A 13,598-nucleotide genomic window follows, 5' to 3' on the forward strand; every position below is an offset into this window, starting at 1 on the left:
CTTTACTGGTCATTCTGACTATGGGACAATGGCCACCTTTCTTCTTCCTTCTCCTCAGAAGAGGAAACTGAATCTATCATTCTTTTCTAGTATGAGTGTAGATTAGTACAACCACTTTAGAAAATATCTAGACAGAATCTATTACATCTATGAAGCAATTTCACTTCTGCATGTCTGCCCAGAAATGAGCACATATACATACTTAAAGAGACTGTTTTAGCAGCTTTATTCACAATAAGGCCTAACTGGAAGCAAAGCCAATGCTCATCAGCAGGAGGATGGGTAGTGGTGATATATGCTTGTATAATGAACTACAACATACCATGAGAATTAACTTTGGTTGCATGCAGTGATATAGATGAATCTCACAAATAAAATTTTCAGGAAAAAGAAGCCAGAGTGCCTATTTTACTATTCCATTTATAGGAAGTTAAAGAGTAGGCAAAGTGAATCTATGGTCATAAAATTCAGAAGAGTGGTAGTCTTTGGAGAAGCTTTTGCTGAGAAGAGAACAGTAGTATAGTAGTACGTGTTTAACAATCAGCTCTCAAAGGAAGCCCCACGGAATCCCTGCCAGTCTCCAAGGTGTGAACACTCCCCCCATGGTGGATTCCAAGACAGCAATGTGACGTCACTGATCACAGAGTTGGGAAGGGGTGTACACACACACAGTCTGCTCTGGCAGGTCGGTGTGAGCCGGCCCTAGCACTCCAAGGGGCATCCTGGTGTGCTGGAAATGCCCTCCATCTCGATCTGCATAGTGCTTCCACAGGTGTGTTCTTAAGATGTGTTCACTTTATTATGTGTATCCTATACCTCAAAAAAAGGTAAAATGTAAAAATGTCTGTGAGAACTAGAAAGATAGAAACTATTCTAACCATGATCCAGAGGACGGTCCAGAGAGGAACCAAAGATTTAGTGGCTGAAAAGATGGCATTCATGTCATCTTGTCCCCAGAATAGTTAGAGAGGAATGAGAGACACCATGAGTATACGGTGGCATAAACAGAAAAGAGCTGGGCAACCCTCTCAACCTTTCAACTTGAGGTTTAATTTAATCTCATTACTAGTGGGGGATACGCCACACAAAACCAAGTGCTGCTTCTGAGAAGCCCAGGCGCACTGCCTGAACAAACTGTCACTCAGAGACGAAGACTGGTCCACGGGGTGGCTCCGGAAGAAATGTTTTCAGCACAGGAGGCCCTGTGCATAGTGATTAGACACATAAAAAGCATCAATATAAATAAAGTTACTTTTATTTTGAGTAAAAATGTACATTCATATCATTTGCCTAGTATTACTGAGTCCTAAATATGTTCAACACATCTGGAAGACGTAGCCTAGCTAAATGAGAAATTTTAACAGGACAGCTGCTCCTAGTGCATGCAGCACTCATATATTTAAGGTCATAAAGCCAAAGCAAAATTTCAAAGCAGTATGACTGATGATAGCTTGACAAATCCACAGATTCATTTGCTCCCAATCTGGCAGAACAGGACCATAGAAAATATCAGACCGAGTATCTAGAAAATAAAATAATAGAGTTAACATGGAATTTAAGGGAAAATTCTGGAGGTTATAAACAGACAGAACATTATATAGGAAAAGATTCTGGCTATTGACAGTCTAAATCTTATTTATCTAAGTCATCTACCTCTCTTCGTGAGAAATTAGAGGCTCTCGTGGGACAAGAGAGCATTAAGAAAGCTCTCTGAGTATTATGTGTCTTAATCGGGGTTCTCAGCTAGCCAATCCACCTCTAAACTGCCCTATTTGGTTGCTTAGTAGCAGCTGCCACAGAGCATCCACCCTCTGCACACACACACCTTTCTGGGGGTGTCTGCCCTAGAGTTCAGAAGACCTCAGGCCTCTGACCACTCAACATACCTGTTGCTTCCAGAAAAGTGTTATGATCATCTGGTTTAGATCACCTGCATGGAAGTCAAGGAGCCTAGAATTTCACTTGCCATAGTTAGACATTGCCAAGAGGAATGAAAAAAAAGGTAACTTTTTTCTTTAAAAACTTCTAAATCTATAGAGAATAAGCTTAATTCAGAAATTTTCTTTGAAGTGAAAAAACACAGCTGAAAATCTGGGGCATAGTGTCCAGCTCATTAAGTGGCTCTACCAAGAAAAAAGGACGCTAAAACTTGCCCTTACTGTCTTTGCAGTTGGTGGCTTGCATGTTGTTTGATGTAGAAAGACTGATGTGTATTACAAATCCAGCACAAATGGCAGCTCACCCTCCTCCTGCTTTGAGGACAGGCAGGAGGAGGGTGAGCTGCCATTTGTGCTGAGTCATCATCTCAAGTGGCCCTACTGTTTTAAGATGTCCTGCTTAGTACTTCTTTTCTGCAAATGCATTTTAAATGAGAACTACTGCCCAATATTTGTCTTCTTAAAAAAAAAAGTAAACATCAATACCCTGCAAAAAAAGATTTTCGGAGCATTCTCAAAGTCATTCTTTCAGAATGACTTCAAAAAGCCTTGAAATTTAGCATTTCTGACTTGGTCTCAAGCCACAAGTCTGGGAGACAAATATCAGGAAAGAGTAAAGAAAATGGGCAAAATACTGAAATTAGGCAACTATCATCTTTCACTGTCACACTCTTGAAAGAGAAGCCCACCATCTATCAGCAGACTAGACAGTCACATCCCACTTTTTTGCATCTCACTGCCTCTGAGAAGAAAATTTATCATTGTTCATAAAAATAGCCAGTAACTGAAAAGAGATTCAGTGTGTGGTAATGTATGCAAAGACTTAGGATCAACTTGCTGTAAGTAATGCGCATGCGTTCCCATATTTGGGAGCAGTCTAAAAAATGTGAAATTATCGTTTCTCTATGAATTGTGGTATTCCTGGGATCATGTCAGGAAAACTTGTACTGTGCATGGCGATGACTATCTGTGCGAGTGGCTTTTTTATCCTCAGCTGAAATGAGAGGAGAAAGTACTGATCATTTTTTGTGCTTGTAAGTTGCTCTAGTCAAATAAGGAGAGATATGGTAGCCTGATTTTTCAACTTGGAATAATGAGAACTCCAAAAATGTCTATAAATAAAATACCCTTAAAGATTCCAGCATTTTGTATAGATCCATAGCATCCAGGTATAAGAAGAATCCCTCAGGTATGTGGTCTTAGCAGAGCCTTGAAAATAACTACCAGCCCTCCATCAGAGCCCATTCCTGAACAGGCTGACGCCAAAGCTTTAAATGTCGGAGGATAAATTCTTTCACATGATTTGTTATGGAGATTTGTAATTTGACTGTATTTCCTGCATGGAGATATTTGTCCCTGTTTTTCTCTTTAAAATATTTATTAAAGGAATTTTTTTTCTCTATGAGTCTTTGTGTTTTCTTGAATTTGGGAAACAAGGCCTAAGTGTTAAGCCTTCAAAATGGGCCTAAATATTAAGCAACTAGGATTAATGACTATAAAACATACCAATGTACATTATTTTGGATCCATTTTTATAGACTGAATATCAGAAGACTGTTTTCAAAGCTACCATTCTTTGAACCAACTATCATACCTACATATGGTCTAGAAATCATACTTAACTGGCATAACTAAAAAATGTAATATTTTATGATATTAACATATGGAAGTTCCACACCTATAAAAAAGTTTTTATTAAGGTATTTCCCTAACCATGTCTTTAGAACAACCAATAACATATCTAAATATGTAACAACACATGGATATACCAATTTCATAGAGTATGGTACTTCTCTTGTACTCTTACCTTGAATTAGATGTATTTAGATTCTTGGCAATGCCTTTAACTATGGTATGAGCAATATCAATCTCCCCAGTTGATTATGTGTTTATTTTCTATGACTTTCCTTTTAAGAAGCTTCTTAAAACCATCTGGGTTGTAGCCAGTCATAGTCAATTTGAGTCTAACATGGAATTTGACACTTGTAATAAATACTTCATTTAAAGCCTGCTCTTTCAGTCATTCATTTAAAGTCTAGCCTAGCAACAGGCATTGTGTGATTTATGTTTATAAATGTATGACTATACATGTGTGATTCCTCACTCGCAATGGCCACTAGCTCGTATTTCTAAACTAGAATTAACTCAGAATACAAAGCAGAGCCTGGCTAGTGTAGCTCAGTGGACTGAGTGTGGGCCTTTGAACCACAGGGTCGCCAGTTCCATTCCCAGTCAGGGCACATGCCTGGGTTGCAGGCCAGGTCCCCGGTAGGGGGCATGTGAGAGGCAACCACACACTGATGTTTCTCTCCCTCCCCATCCCCTCTTTCTAAAAATAAATAAAATCTTAAAGAATACAAAGCAGACAAATAACGACAGTTGACAAAAGGCAGAATTGAGAGAAATAGACTTGATACACAGCACCATTCAACTTTGGTCACATACCAGACATAAAGAAAGACGGCCATGTTTCCAGCAGAGAATGCTTCATGTTTAGACTTATTCTTGGCTACCAGCAAGTAATACTCAACAACCCCATTTACGGCTGGTTCTAATGGTTGGCTGGGTAATTCCACCAGTAACTTAAATGACCACTTAGAACACTAAATTGCTTCAATCTCTGCTAAAATTCCTTTCTGGCAGTAGTATGGCACAAGTAAGAAGTAAAAAGCTACTAGAAATCCTAAGGGGAGCACTGTCCGACATTCCATGAGCGTGAAACCGTGGTCACTCACTGAGCTAACCAGCCCTCAGAGACATTAACCGAAAAGATACCCCCCCACATGGTTAGGATTCTTGCCAACACCCTACCCCGATCAGGATGCTAATGAGTGTCACTCACTTGATATCTAATGCTCCAAGATCTAGGGTGATTTCAAAAATGTTTTTCTGAAATAGTTTTATTTCATCTTTTTGGCAAAGATTTTTAGGCTGTGTGAAAGGTATCACTCAGGTTCTTTTAAAAAAACACCAAGAGACATTGATATAAAGAACAAACTGACAGTGACCAGAGGGGAGGGAGAAGAGGATAATAGGGGGAAACAAGGGAAGGTCTGTCAAGGAACATGTCTGAAGGACATACGGACAAAGCCAAAGGGGGTCGGCTCAAGGGCGGGAGGTGGGGGTGGCTGGGGCGGGGAACAGTGGTGGGGGCAAAATGGAGACAACTGTGCTTGAACAACTATTTAAAATAAATAAATAAACAAACAAACAAACCTTCTCTTAAAAAATAAATAAAATTGTGTTGTATATTAAAAAAATGCCAAGAAAGCCCATCAACATCAATAATCAAATAGATGAGAGTAAATACATAAACCTCAAAAACAGCTTCCTTTAAAACTTCTCCAAATGAGTCCATAGTCCTTACAGTGACAAAATCAAAGGCAACTGTTTTGAATTTTTAGAACTTGTTAGATTTCTCTAGAATAGAATAGCAGGACAACAGCTCCCCACACTCTTGAGTTCAGTTTTTATTTTCTGTTGCAAAATCAGGAGGCAATATAAGAAAATGTAAAGGTTGTGTTTTGGATCTGTCTGGAGCTCTGTCTTCTAACTTTACCTCTTGTGTTAGTTTTCAATGAGAAAAGATATCTGGGACTAAGAGCAATATAGTTATCAATTCAACTTCTATTTCCCAGGAGACAGATCATTCAGAAATAATAGGCTTAGCACTGCTCAGTGCATAAAATGGTAATCCCCTCCTCAATCCCAAGGTGGGTAGAGGGTGACCCTGGCCTTTGGGGACTTGGTACCCAGTGCCGTTCAGAAGCACTGAGTGCTCACCTGGCTCACCATAAACATGTGTTAGGAGAATTAATGGACAAGCAAGGAATTCAATATAAAGAATCAATAATGAAAGAATATACTATACCTCAATAACTGCCAGTCCAAATGCTATTCCAATAATTATGATAATATGTTTTTTAAGTAAGTCTTTTATAAAAGAAATGCATGGCTGTTAAAAAAAACATAAAAAAGTTACCTTTAATCAACTTTGATTATATTATTTAAATTAAGATTTTTTTTCCCATTGGGTTGATATTTTTATACTGTTACCAAAAAACATAGTCAACAAAAAGGAACTGGATTATTTCCTCTACTTCAAGCTCCTCCACCCTCTGAAAGGTTGTAATCGTGGTTCGTTCATATATTAGAAAGCACTTAAGGGGCAACATTTTGCTTCAATTATGTCATTGCTGAATCTAGGGATCTTTAGTTATAAATAACAACTTTATCTTAACTGACGATCTTGGAGCTGTTATCACCTTGACTGTGTATTTTTTTAGGCTTGTAATCTATGGCAGGATTCCCTGGTTGGGGTTTCAGCTAATTATCGTGAAAGTTTTCAATTTTACAGGATTTTTCAAAAATCCCTTTCTAATACATATCAGGTTTATTTTTACCTTAAAAATAAAAACAATCATATGTCCACTATTAGGTCTTTAACCTAGATAAAAAAAAAAGAGAATCTGAGAAATTACCTGTCTACCACATTATTTCGAAATTTACTCAAACCAGCATGCAATTCCAAGCTTAAAACATTTCAGACCAACCTAAAAATTCCAAAAATTGTAAATTATATGAGTAATTTTAAAAATGAAAAATACTACACAATGTAATAGTTCTATGGTCTGTATGGCCAGAAAATATATCTTTGCCATGAGAGTCTTACACATGCAAAGGGCTAACAAAATATTGCTATTTGTTAAATAAAATAGAAGTTCTCCATTAGGCTTAGTGAAACCAGTTTTTTTTCCTTCATTTCTGAATGGGTTTCTCCATTCTCATCTGCCCCAAAGCAGTAAACGTTAGAAGAAATTATTGCATTATCTGGGGTTAACTAGGAGACTGATGATCTACTGGGTCACATTTGTTATGCTTGACAAGTTTTCTCTGCCTTCCCTTCTAGATAACTGGTTATCTTGTCAAAAAGGAGGAGAGAAAAAAGAAACAAATTATGGCCAGTTCAGATTTTCTTTCTTTCCAGGCTTCTTGCAAGTAATGCACGGCAGGTGGAACTATTTTACGAATTTATGACTTTCCTTTTGGGAAACTGGTACAACTATAAGCCTGTATTCAGCTGAATTATGTGCAAATGTGGAGGGAATGTCTATTATTTTTAGGATAATAATAGAAATTTTCAAAATGTTCCCTGAGGAAAAAAAATCTTTGTGTTGAATCTTTAACCGGAGACAGCAATCCGCAATTGAGTTTACTAATTTCCTTATTGCTCTAAATGGAAACTACATTTATTTACACTATATTTACTTCCCTCTTCCTTGTTGATATTGTGCCACTAACATTAGTTAGGGAGGAGGGAACAGGAAGGAATACAAAAAAGTAACAACGTATTTTTTTTACTGATATTACTTGGACAATGAACGACATGGTAACTCTGTATTCTGACACATAATTCCTCCCCCACATTTAACTTTAAATACTAGTAACAGCAATTGCCCTTCAAAATAGAGCCTCCTTAATTTTGATAAGATTAGTAAAAGGGATGTGAGTCAGCCAGAGTCATGTTTCTCCTGAGATATTTTCTATTTCCTGATATATAATTAACCTCAGTAGCCATTATTAAGCCAATGCTAGATTGAATATAATCTTAAGATATTACAGAAACTAGTTTATGAATTATAATAGCTGCTATAGGTCTCTCTCCCTATAGTCTCCTAGAAGATCCAGAAGTATGTCTGATTCTAGTAAGGGTCTCTCTGACACAAAATAGGCACTGAAGTGTAATTGCGAATAAATGAAACATGAACATCATTAGTTGTAATTGTCATTTTTGTACACATTCCTTTCAGGCAAGAGGAACAAATTACACAGAACCCTGCAGTAACAGACAGATGTCATTGCCCTCTAGGAGCCATCTGTTAAACTGTGAACACTGTGCCTGCTCCTATCGAAGAAACACGGACAGTTCATGGGACCGAAGCTGCCCGGTCGTCTTCCTCTTGTCCCTCTTTGGGCGTCAGCTCCGTGAGCGCAGGAGCTGTGCCCTGCTCAGGAATTGGGTGCCAGCGGCTGGCAGGAGGTCTGGCACCTAGGAAGTGGGAAACTCCTGGGACTTTTATATCATGATTCCCATTATAAATATTTGATGAATTAAGCTGTAAGAAATGTGACATTCACATCTTGCCATCCACAAGTGACATAATAAATATGACGTCTACAACACATAAAAGATAAACCCAGCTTTTTCCATGGACTTTAAATGTCTGAGGCGACTTTTAAACTGGAGCACTAATTAGGCAAATTAGTAAGTAAACTGACGATCCAGAGCTGAGACTCCTAAAAACCAGAACATTTCTTTACACCTCTATGATTACTTGAGAGAAGGGATATTTGATTAGGAAAAAAAGTTTTAATTTTAAAATTAAAGTGAAAATATGGATTTCTAGAACTTATGCTAAAATAGAAAAACATAGAGGAGAAAAGAGATGAAAGTCACCAAAGAGAGAACAAAATACACTCTCACTGTTACTTTGTACTCCATCTCCCCGTTGTAGCATTGACGTTACTTTGATCCATGAGAGCTGTGTTTAAATACCGCCAGACTCATAGAAGGAATAAAATACTTTCATCTTTTTTATTAAGCTTTTATCTTTAAATACAGATTTTTTTATTTGGGAATTCCTGGGACTTTTCTATATTATGATTTCTATTATAATTGCTGCAATTTAATTTTTTAAAAGACTTCCACACAGAAAAAAGGAACAGAACCACTTACTGTGCCAACGCTGATTTGTTCTTACCTGATTGTAAACATATTTGTTGTCGTAACTTATACAAGAAGCAAGTTGCGTATCTGGACATTCACAGGACTTCGAGTATTTTTCAAAATTTTGTCCCCAGTCAGCAGGTCCATTGACCAAACCACAGCATTTGAACTGTTTGATGAAAAATAAGCATTAAAAGCAGGCAGTAAAGAAGATACAAACAGTGTCAATACATTGAACCATATTCTCCTGAAACTATTATTAAGATGTTTCTTATACTATAATATTGTGTATTTTCACCTACCTCTCTGAATGAAGAAGCAAACATGAAGGTATATTCCTTTCTGGTCTTAATATTAAAGAAGGAAAAATAGGTTGCAGTAGCAAAAGTCTGAGGAACTTGGAGAGAAGATGCAAAACTCACCATAATATACTTTTTAATGACAAAAGAGGAGCAAAACCAGATTACTCATCTCAGGTTTTAGGAAAGAATCTCCCAAAGAGTTCACCAGACAGTCAAAAGCGCTTAAAAGACTTTTTGCTCAAAAGAGATGAGAGGTTTCAAAAACGAAATTTCTATCTCATGATCTTTGATCACTTTTGGAAGCTAAGAGAAAAAGGCTGAGCGGCCTCTCTGAAGCCAGAGGACGTGTTCAGTGGGCCTCCCACAAGATTAAATTCCACCTGGACATCCGCACAGGAGGGAAAGGGGCACGAATGAGAGCTGAAACTCTTAGAATAATGTCAGAAAGGATAAAGCCTAGAATAAACGGAAGCCTGGGGAAACACTGAGGGGATCTGCAATCAGGTTTGGGGAAGAACAACAAGGAAGTGGTAAGCCCAATGCCTCAGTATACCGTCCTTGCTGTTAGATGCAAGAGAGAACTATTATTATTCCTCATCTTGTCCTATTTGCTTCAATAGAATAAGAGAAAACTCTTCATGCAGAAAGGTAGAGCAAAATAGCTGAAGAAAATGGAACCAACACTGGGTGTTTTCCAGGCTCAGATGCGTTTTGATGCCAGAATATTGAAAGAGCATTCGTTCCCTTACTGGGTGACCACATTACCCATGTTACTCAAAACTTTCTGTGCCACAGTTTCCTCATCTGTAAAATACAGATAGTAATAGTTGCCAATAATAGTATCAATCTGCAAATTTGTTGTAAAGATAAAAATGAGAAAACACATGTGACAATATGAAATGCTGAACCCAGGGGCTGGCTTCTAGAAAGCACTCAGTATGTGTCAACTGTTCTGGTTGTTCCTGTTTTGCGGCTGTTGTGAATTCCATTATGCTCTCACCCCATGTGACCTATCAACATTGATAGCGGTAATTTAGATAAAGATATGGAAAATATTTTTCAATTCTGTAACTGATACAGAACTGGGGATGATGATTAGTACACTGGAGGACAGAACTGAATTCCGAAGAGAGTTCAAAACATGGACTTAAACTAGCAAGTTTAACTGAGGCGGATATAACGTCTTGTACCTTTGGCTCAAAGACTCAATTGCACAAATGCAGGGTGGGGCAAAAGTAGTTTTATACCTGTGAGTACACGAAACACAGTTTCTTCTTGTGCTCTTCTTCATTAACTATCGTATTATTTTTCGTATAAACGACTGTAACCCAACTTTTGCCCCACCCTGTACATACCTCAGCAGGCATTTGTATGACAAAGAGCTGGTGATTTCAGTTGCTCCCAAGTTCAATCAATATTAGCAAAGAAGGCTATCTTGAAATATCCCCCTTTTCTGTTCCCATGATAGACATTGTTAATTGTTCACTCTTTCTTATTAAATAATCTTGAATAGTAGTCATCAAAATATATACTCCAGACCAAAAGAACATAAATCCCACTATATGCACTCACAGATGGGTCCACCACGTACCTCGGGATTCCTTAGGGAGGTATAGATGGGGACATACTTAGAGAAGACTAGGAGGGAGGTAGAATGGCTGAACTTGGCATGCTATCTGGTTACCAGATCAGATGGGGGAGCAGCTGGGGAAGAAGTTGGTCAGCACTTGTTAAAAGAGTTATAACAGCTAGATGAACAAGGCTCTATGCAGGGAAATGAGACAACAATCTCTAGACAGTTATCACCAAGAATCCATGGGGGCACATTCCATTAGGTACGTTAGCAGGGAATTGGTGTGGAAATTCCCTGAAATCTAAAGAGAAAGCCACTTGGTCTCTAGAACTTCTGTCCATGTGTGGTGGAGCCCAGGTCCCTCAGCCCGAGTTCAAGGCTGGATATTTTTTACAAAGAAGCATTAAGAAATAAAGAAATAGAAGGAAGGAAGGAAGGAAGGAAGGAAGGAAGGAAGGAAGGAAGGAAGGAAGGAAGGAAGGAAGGAAGGAAGGAAGGAAGGAAGGAAGGAGGTAAAATATTTCATAACATAAATAACATATTTCAGCAATGTAAATACAAACAGAACTCAACAGCGGCATTAGCAATTATTATTCTTCCCAAATTGTGGGGGGAAGGGTGCATCTTATAGTCTGAAAAATGCAGTAACTAACTAATGAGGGTCTTGTGTACTTATTAAAGAGTTAACTCGTGAGATCCAGGTTCAGATTCCAATCCTACCATTCGTTAGCTGTCAGACCTCTCCAAGCCCTAACCTCCTCACCTGTCAAATGGGGATAATGAGGATAACTATGTCAACTACCTCATACAGTTGAAATTTAAGTGAGCTACTAATGTAAAGCCTGGTACCTAGTAAGTGCTGCTGTATTATCTTTATGAGGGAACAGTCATGGCAAGAGAGCAGGGATGCAGGGAGGAGAGATTGACTCTCCAAATGCCCTAAACACACTTTAAATGTTAAAACAATTATTCATTTGGCCCAATTGTGGCTTAATCTGTCATAAACATATCATCTTAATCTCTGTCCTTCTAAACTGCTTTAGAACTTTGTAAGATGCCTGGGAAAAAATAGAAATATTGTTGGATGTTTCTTATTGCATTGCAAAAGAATAATCAGTCAAAATCTGCAAAATGGAGACATTTTTCAACCTTTCAGAAATCCACCTGTTAAAAATGAAGTAAACACAGAAGAACTATGTGTAATCGCCCAAATGACCTACAAAATTTAATTACCTCTTCTTGAAATTCACTCAGGGCTTTCTGGAATACTTCTGCATTTTCAGTTGTTGCACTCAAAAGCTCTACATTTTTATGGAGAGTCTCATTCAGAATTTTCTCAGACTGAAAAGTAAAAAATACTGTTAAATTTTTCATGCCAGAAGGTAGTATATCTATTTTTCAGACTTTTCCAAAATTATCAAATACCATCTGTATACACACCTCAGACTTGAAGGCAGTTCCTAGGATACCTGCTGCCACCTGAAGGAGCAGGATCAAAAACAAGCCTATGAAAAACTAAAAGACAAAAGACAAAAAGGAATATGTTATCCCCAGTGCATTCAGTAACACCTTGGAACATTTCAGCATGATGCTCCTTTCTGCAGGCTGGAGCATATTACAATTTGAAGTTTTAACTACACTCTTTATTTATTCTACCCTTTGCCCCCCAAAAGCAAATTTTGGGACCATTACTACTCGGAAATATTTGCTCTAAAGACTGGCCATAGAAAGTAGTTAAAAAGAAAATTTATTTATAGAACTGTAGGCATCAGTGGGATGTTGAATGGGAAGTTTAAAAACGTGGATGAAATTATCTGAATATTATCTTTCTCCTCTTTTTTTATCAAACACAAACTTCAGAATAAACTTCAGAACTGACTGCAAAACAATATTGCTGCCACTGTCAGAATAGCCAGGGTGTTGTGGTCAATGTAGATTCCTGAAACCTGCCTCAGATTGATGAAATCACAGTTTTGGAGAATACAGCCCACAAAGTAATTTTTTAAAAGTAAACTCTTCAAGTAATTAAATTCTCAATGGCAAATGAGGCCTTAGTAATCTAAAAGCAACCACTATAAATGATAATGGTGGTTAAAACTCTGTCCCTATTTTCCCTAAGTTAAGCAAACACTTAACAAAATTTTTTTTCAGGGACTGACACAATATTTATTTCATGAGAGAAACAAGTTTAGGTAAACTCTGATAAACTCTTATGTCAGATTTATATCTAAGGAATACTTAATGCTTTTCCTATATTCATTCTTCTTTTTAATTATTTTATTGTTGTTCAATTACAGTTGTCTGCATTTTCCCCCACCCCCTCCAAACCTACCTCCCTCCCTTGCTTTCACCCCCCCTTGGTTTTGTCGATGTGTCCTTTATAGCAGTTCCTGAAAACCCTTCTCCCTACTGTCCCCCCAGCTCTGGTTATTGTTAGATTGTTCTTAATTTCAATGTCTCTGGTTATATTTTGTTTGCTTTTTTTCTTTTGCTGATTATGTTCCAGTTAAACATGAGATCATATACCATTTGTCCCTCACTGCCTGGCTTATTTTATTCTTTTAAAATATATTTTTTCATTGTTGTTCAGTTACAGTTATCCCTCTTTTTCCCCATTGCTCTCCCCTGCTCTAATCACCACCCCCTCCTACACTTGACCCCTCCCCCGTTACCCTTGTCCACAGATTCTTTATACATGTTCCTTGTCTTGACCCTTCCCCTTCTTTCCCATTATTCCCTCCCATCTCCCTGCTGGTCACTGTCAGTTTGTTCTTTATTTCAATGTCTCTGGTTATATTTTGCTCACTTGTTTTGTTTATTAGGTTCCACTTACAGGTGAGATCATATGGTATTTATCTTTCACCACCTGGCTTATTTCACTTAGCATAATGCTCTCCAGTTCCATCCACGCTGTTGCAAAGGGTAGGAGCTCCTTCTTTCTTTCTGCTGCATAGTATTCCATTGTGTAAATGTACCACATTTTTTGATCCACTCACTTACTGGTGGGTGCTTAGGCTGTTTCCAGCACTTGGCTGTTATAAATAACACTGCCATGACCA

At 38.0% G+C, this 13,598-nt stretch overlaps 1 protein-coding gene across 1 annotated transcript in view; it reads right to left on the reverse strand.

Moving 5' to 3' along the window:
- Nucleotides 1-1,233: 1,233 nt before the first annotated feature.
- TSPAN8 (tetraspanin 8) overlaps nucleotides 1,234-13,598 on the reverse strand; it is a 30,110-nt gene continuing 17,745 nt past the window's right edge. The window contains exons 4-8 of the mRNA XM_037132164.2: nucleotides 11,980-12,054; nucleotides 11,773-11,880; nucleotides 8,699-8,833; nucleotides 5,809-5,892; nucleotides 1,234-1,522 (exon numbers count right to left, since the gene is read on the reverse strand). Coding sequence (XP_036988059.2) covers nucleotides 1,469-1,522; nucleotides 5,809-5,892; nucleotides 8,699-8,833; nucleotides 11,773-11,880; nucleotides 11,980-12,054 — 456 coding nt within the window. The 3' untranslated portion in view covers nucleotides 1,234-1,468. The remainder of the gene's footprint in view (nucleotides 1,523-5,808; nucleotides 5,893-8,698; nucleotides 8,834-11,772; nucleotides 11,881-11,979; nucleotides 12,055-13,598) is intronic.

The sequence above is a fragment of the Artibeus jamaicensis genome, unplaced genomic scaffold, assembly GCF_021234435.1.
Source record: "Artibeus jamaicensis isolate MK-2021 breed Jamaican fruit bat unplaced genomic scaffold, CSHL_Jam_final contig_233, whole genome shotgun sequence".
NCBI classification, from domain to species: domain Eukaryota; kingdom Metazoa; phylum Chordata; class Mammalia; order Chiroptera; family Phyllostomidae; genus Artibeus; species Artibeus jamaicensis.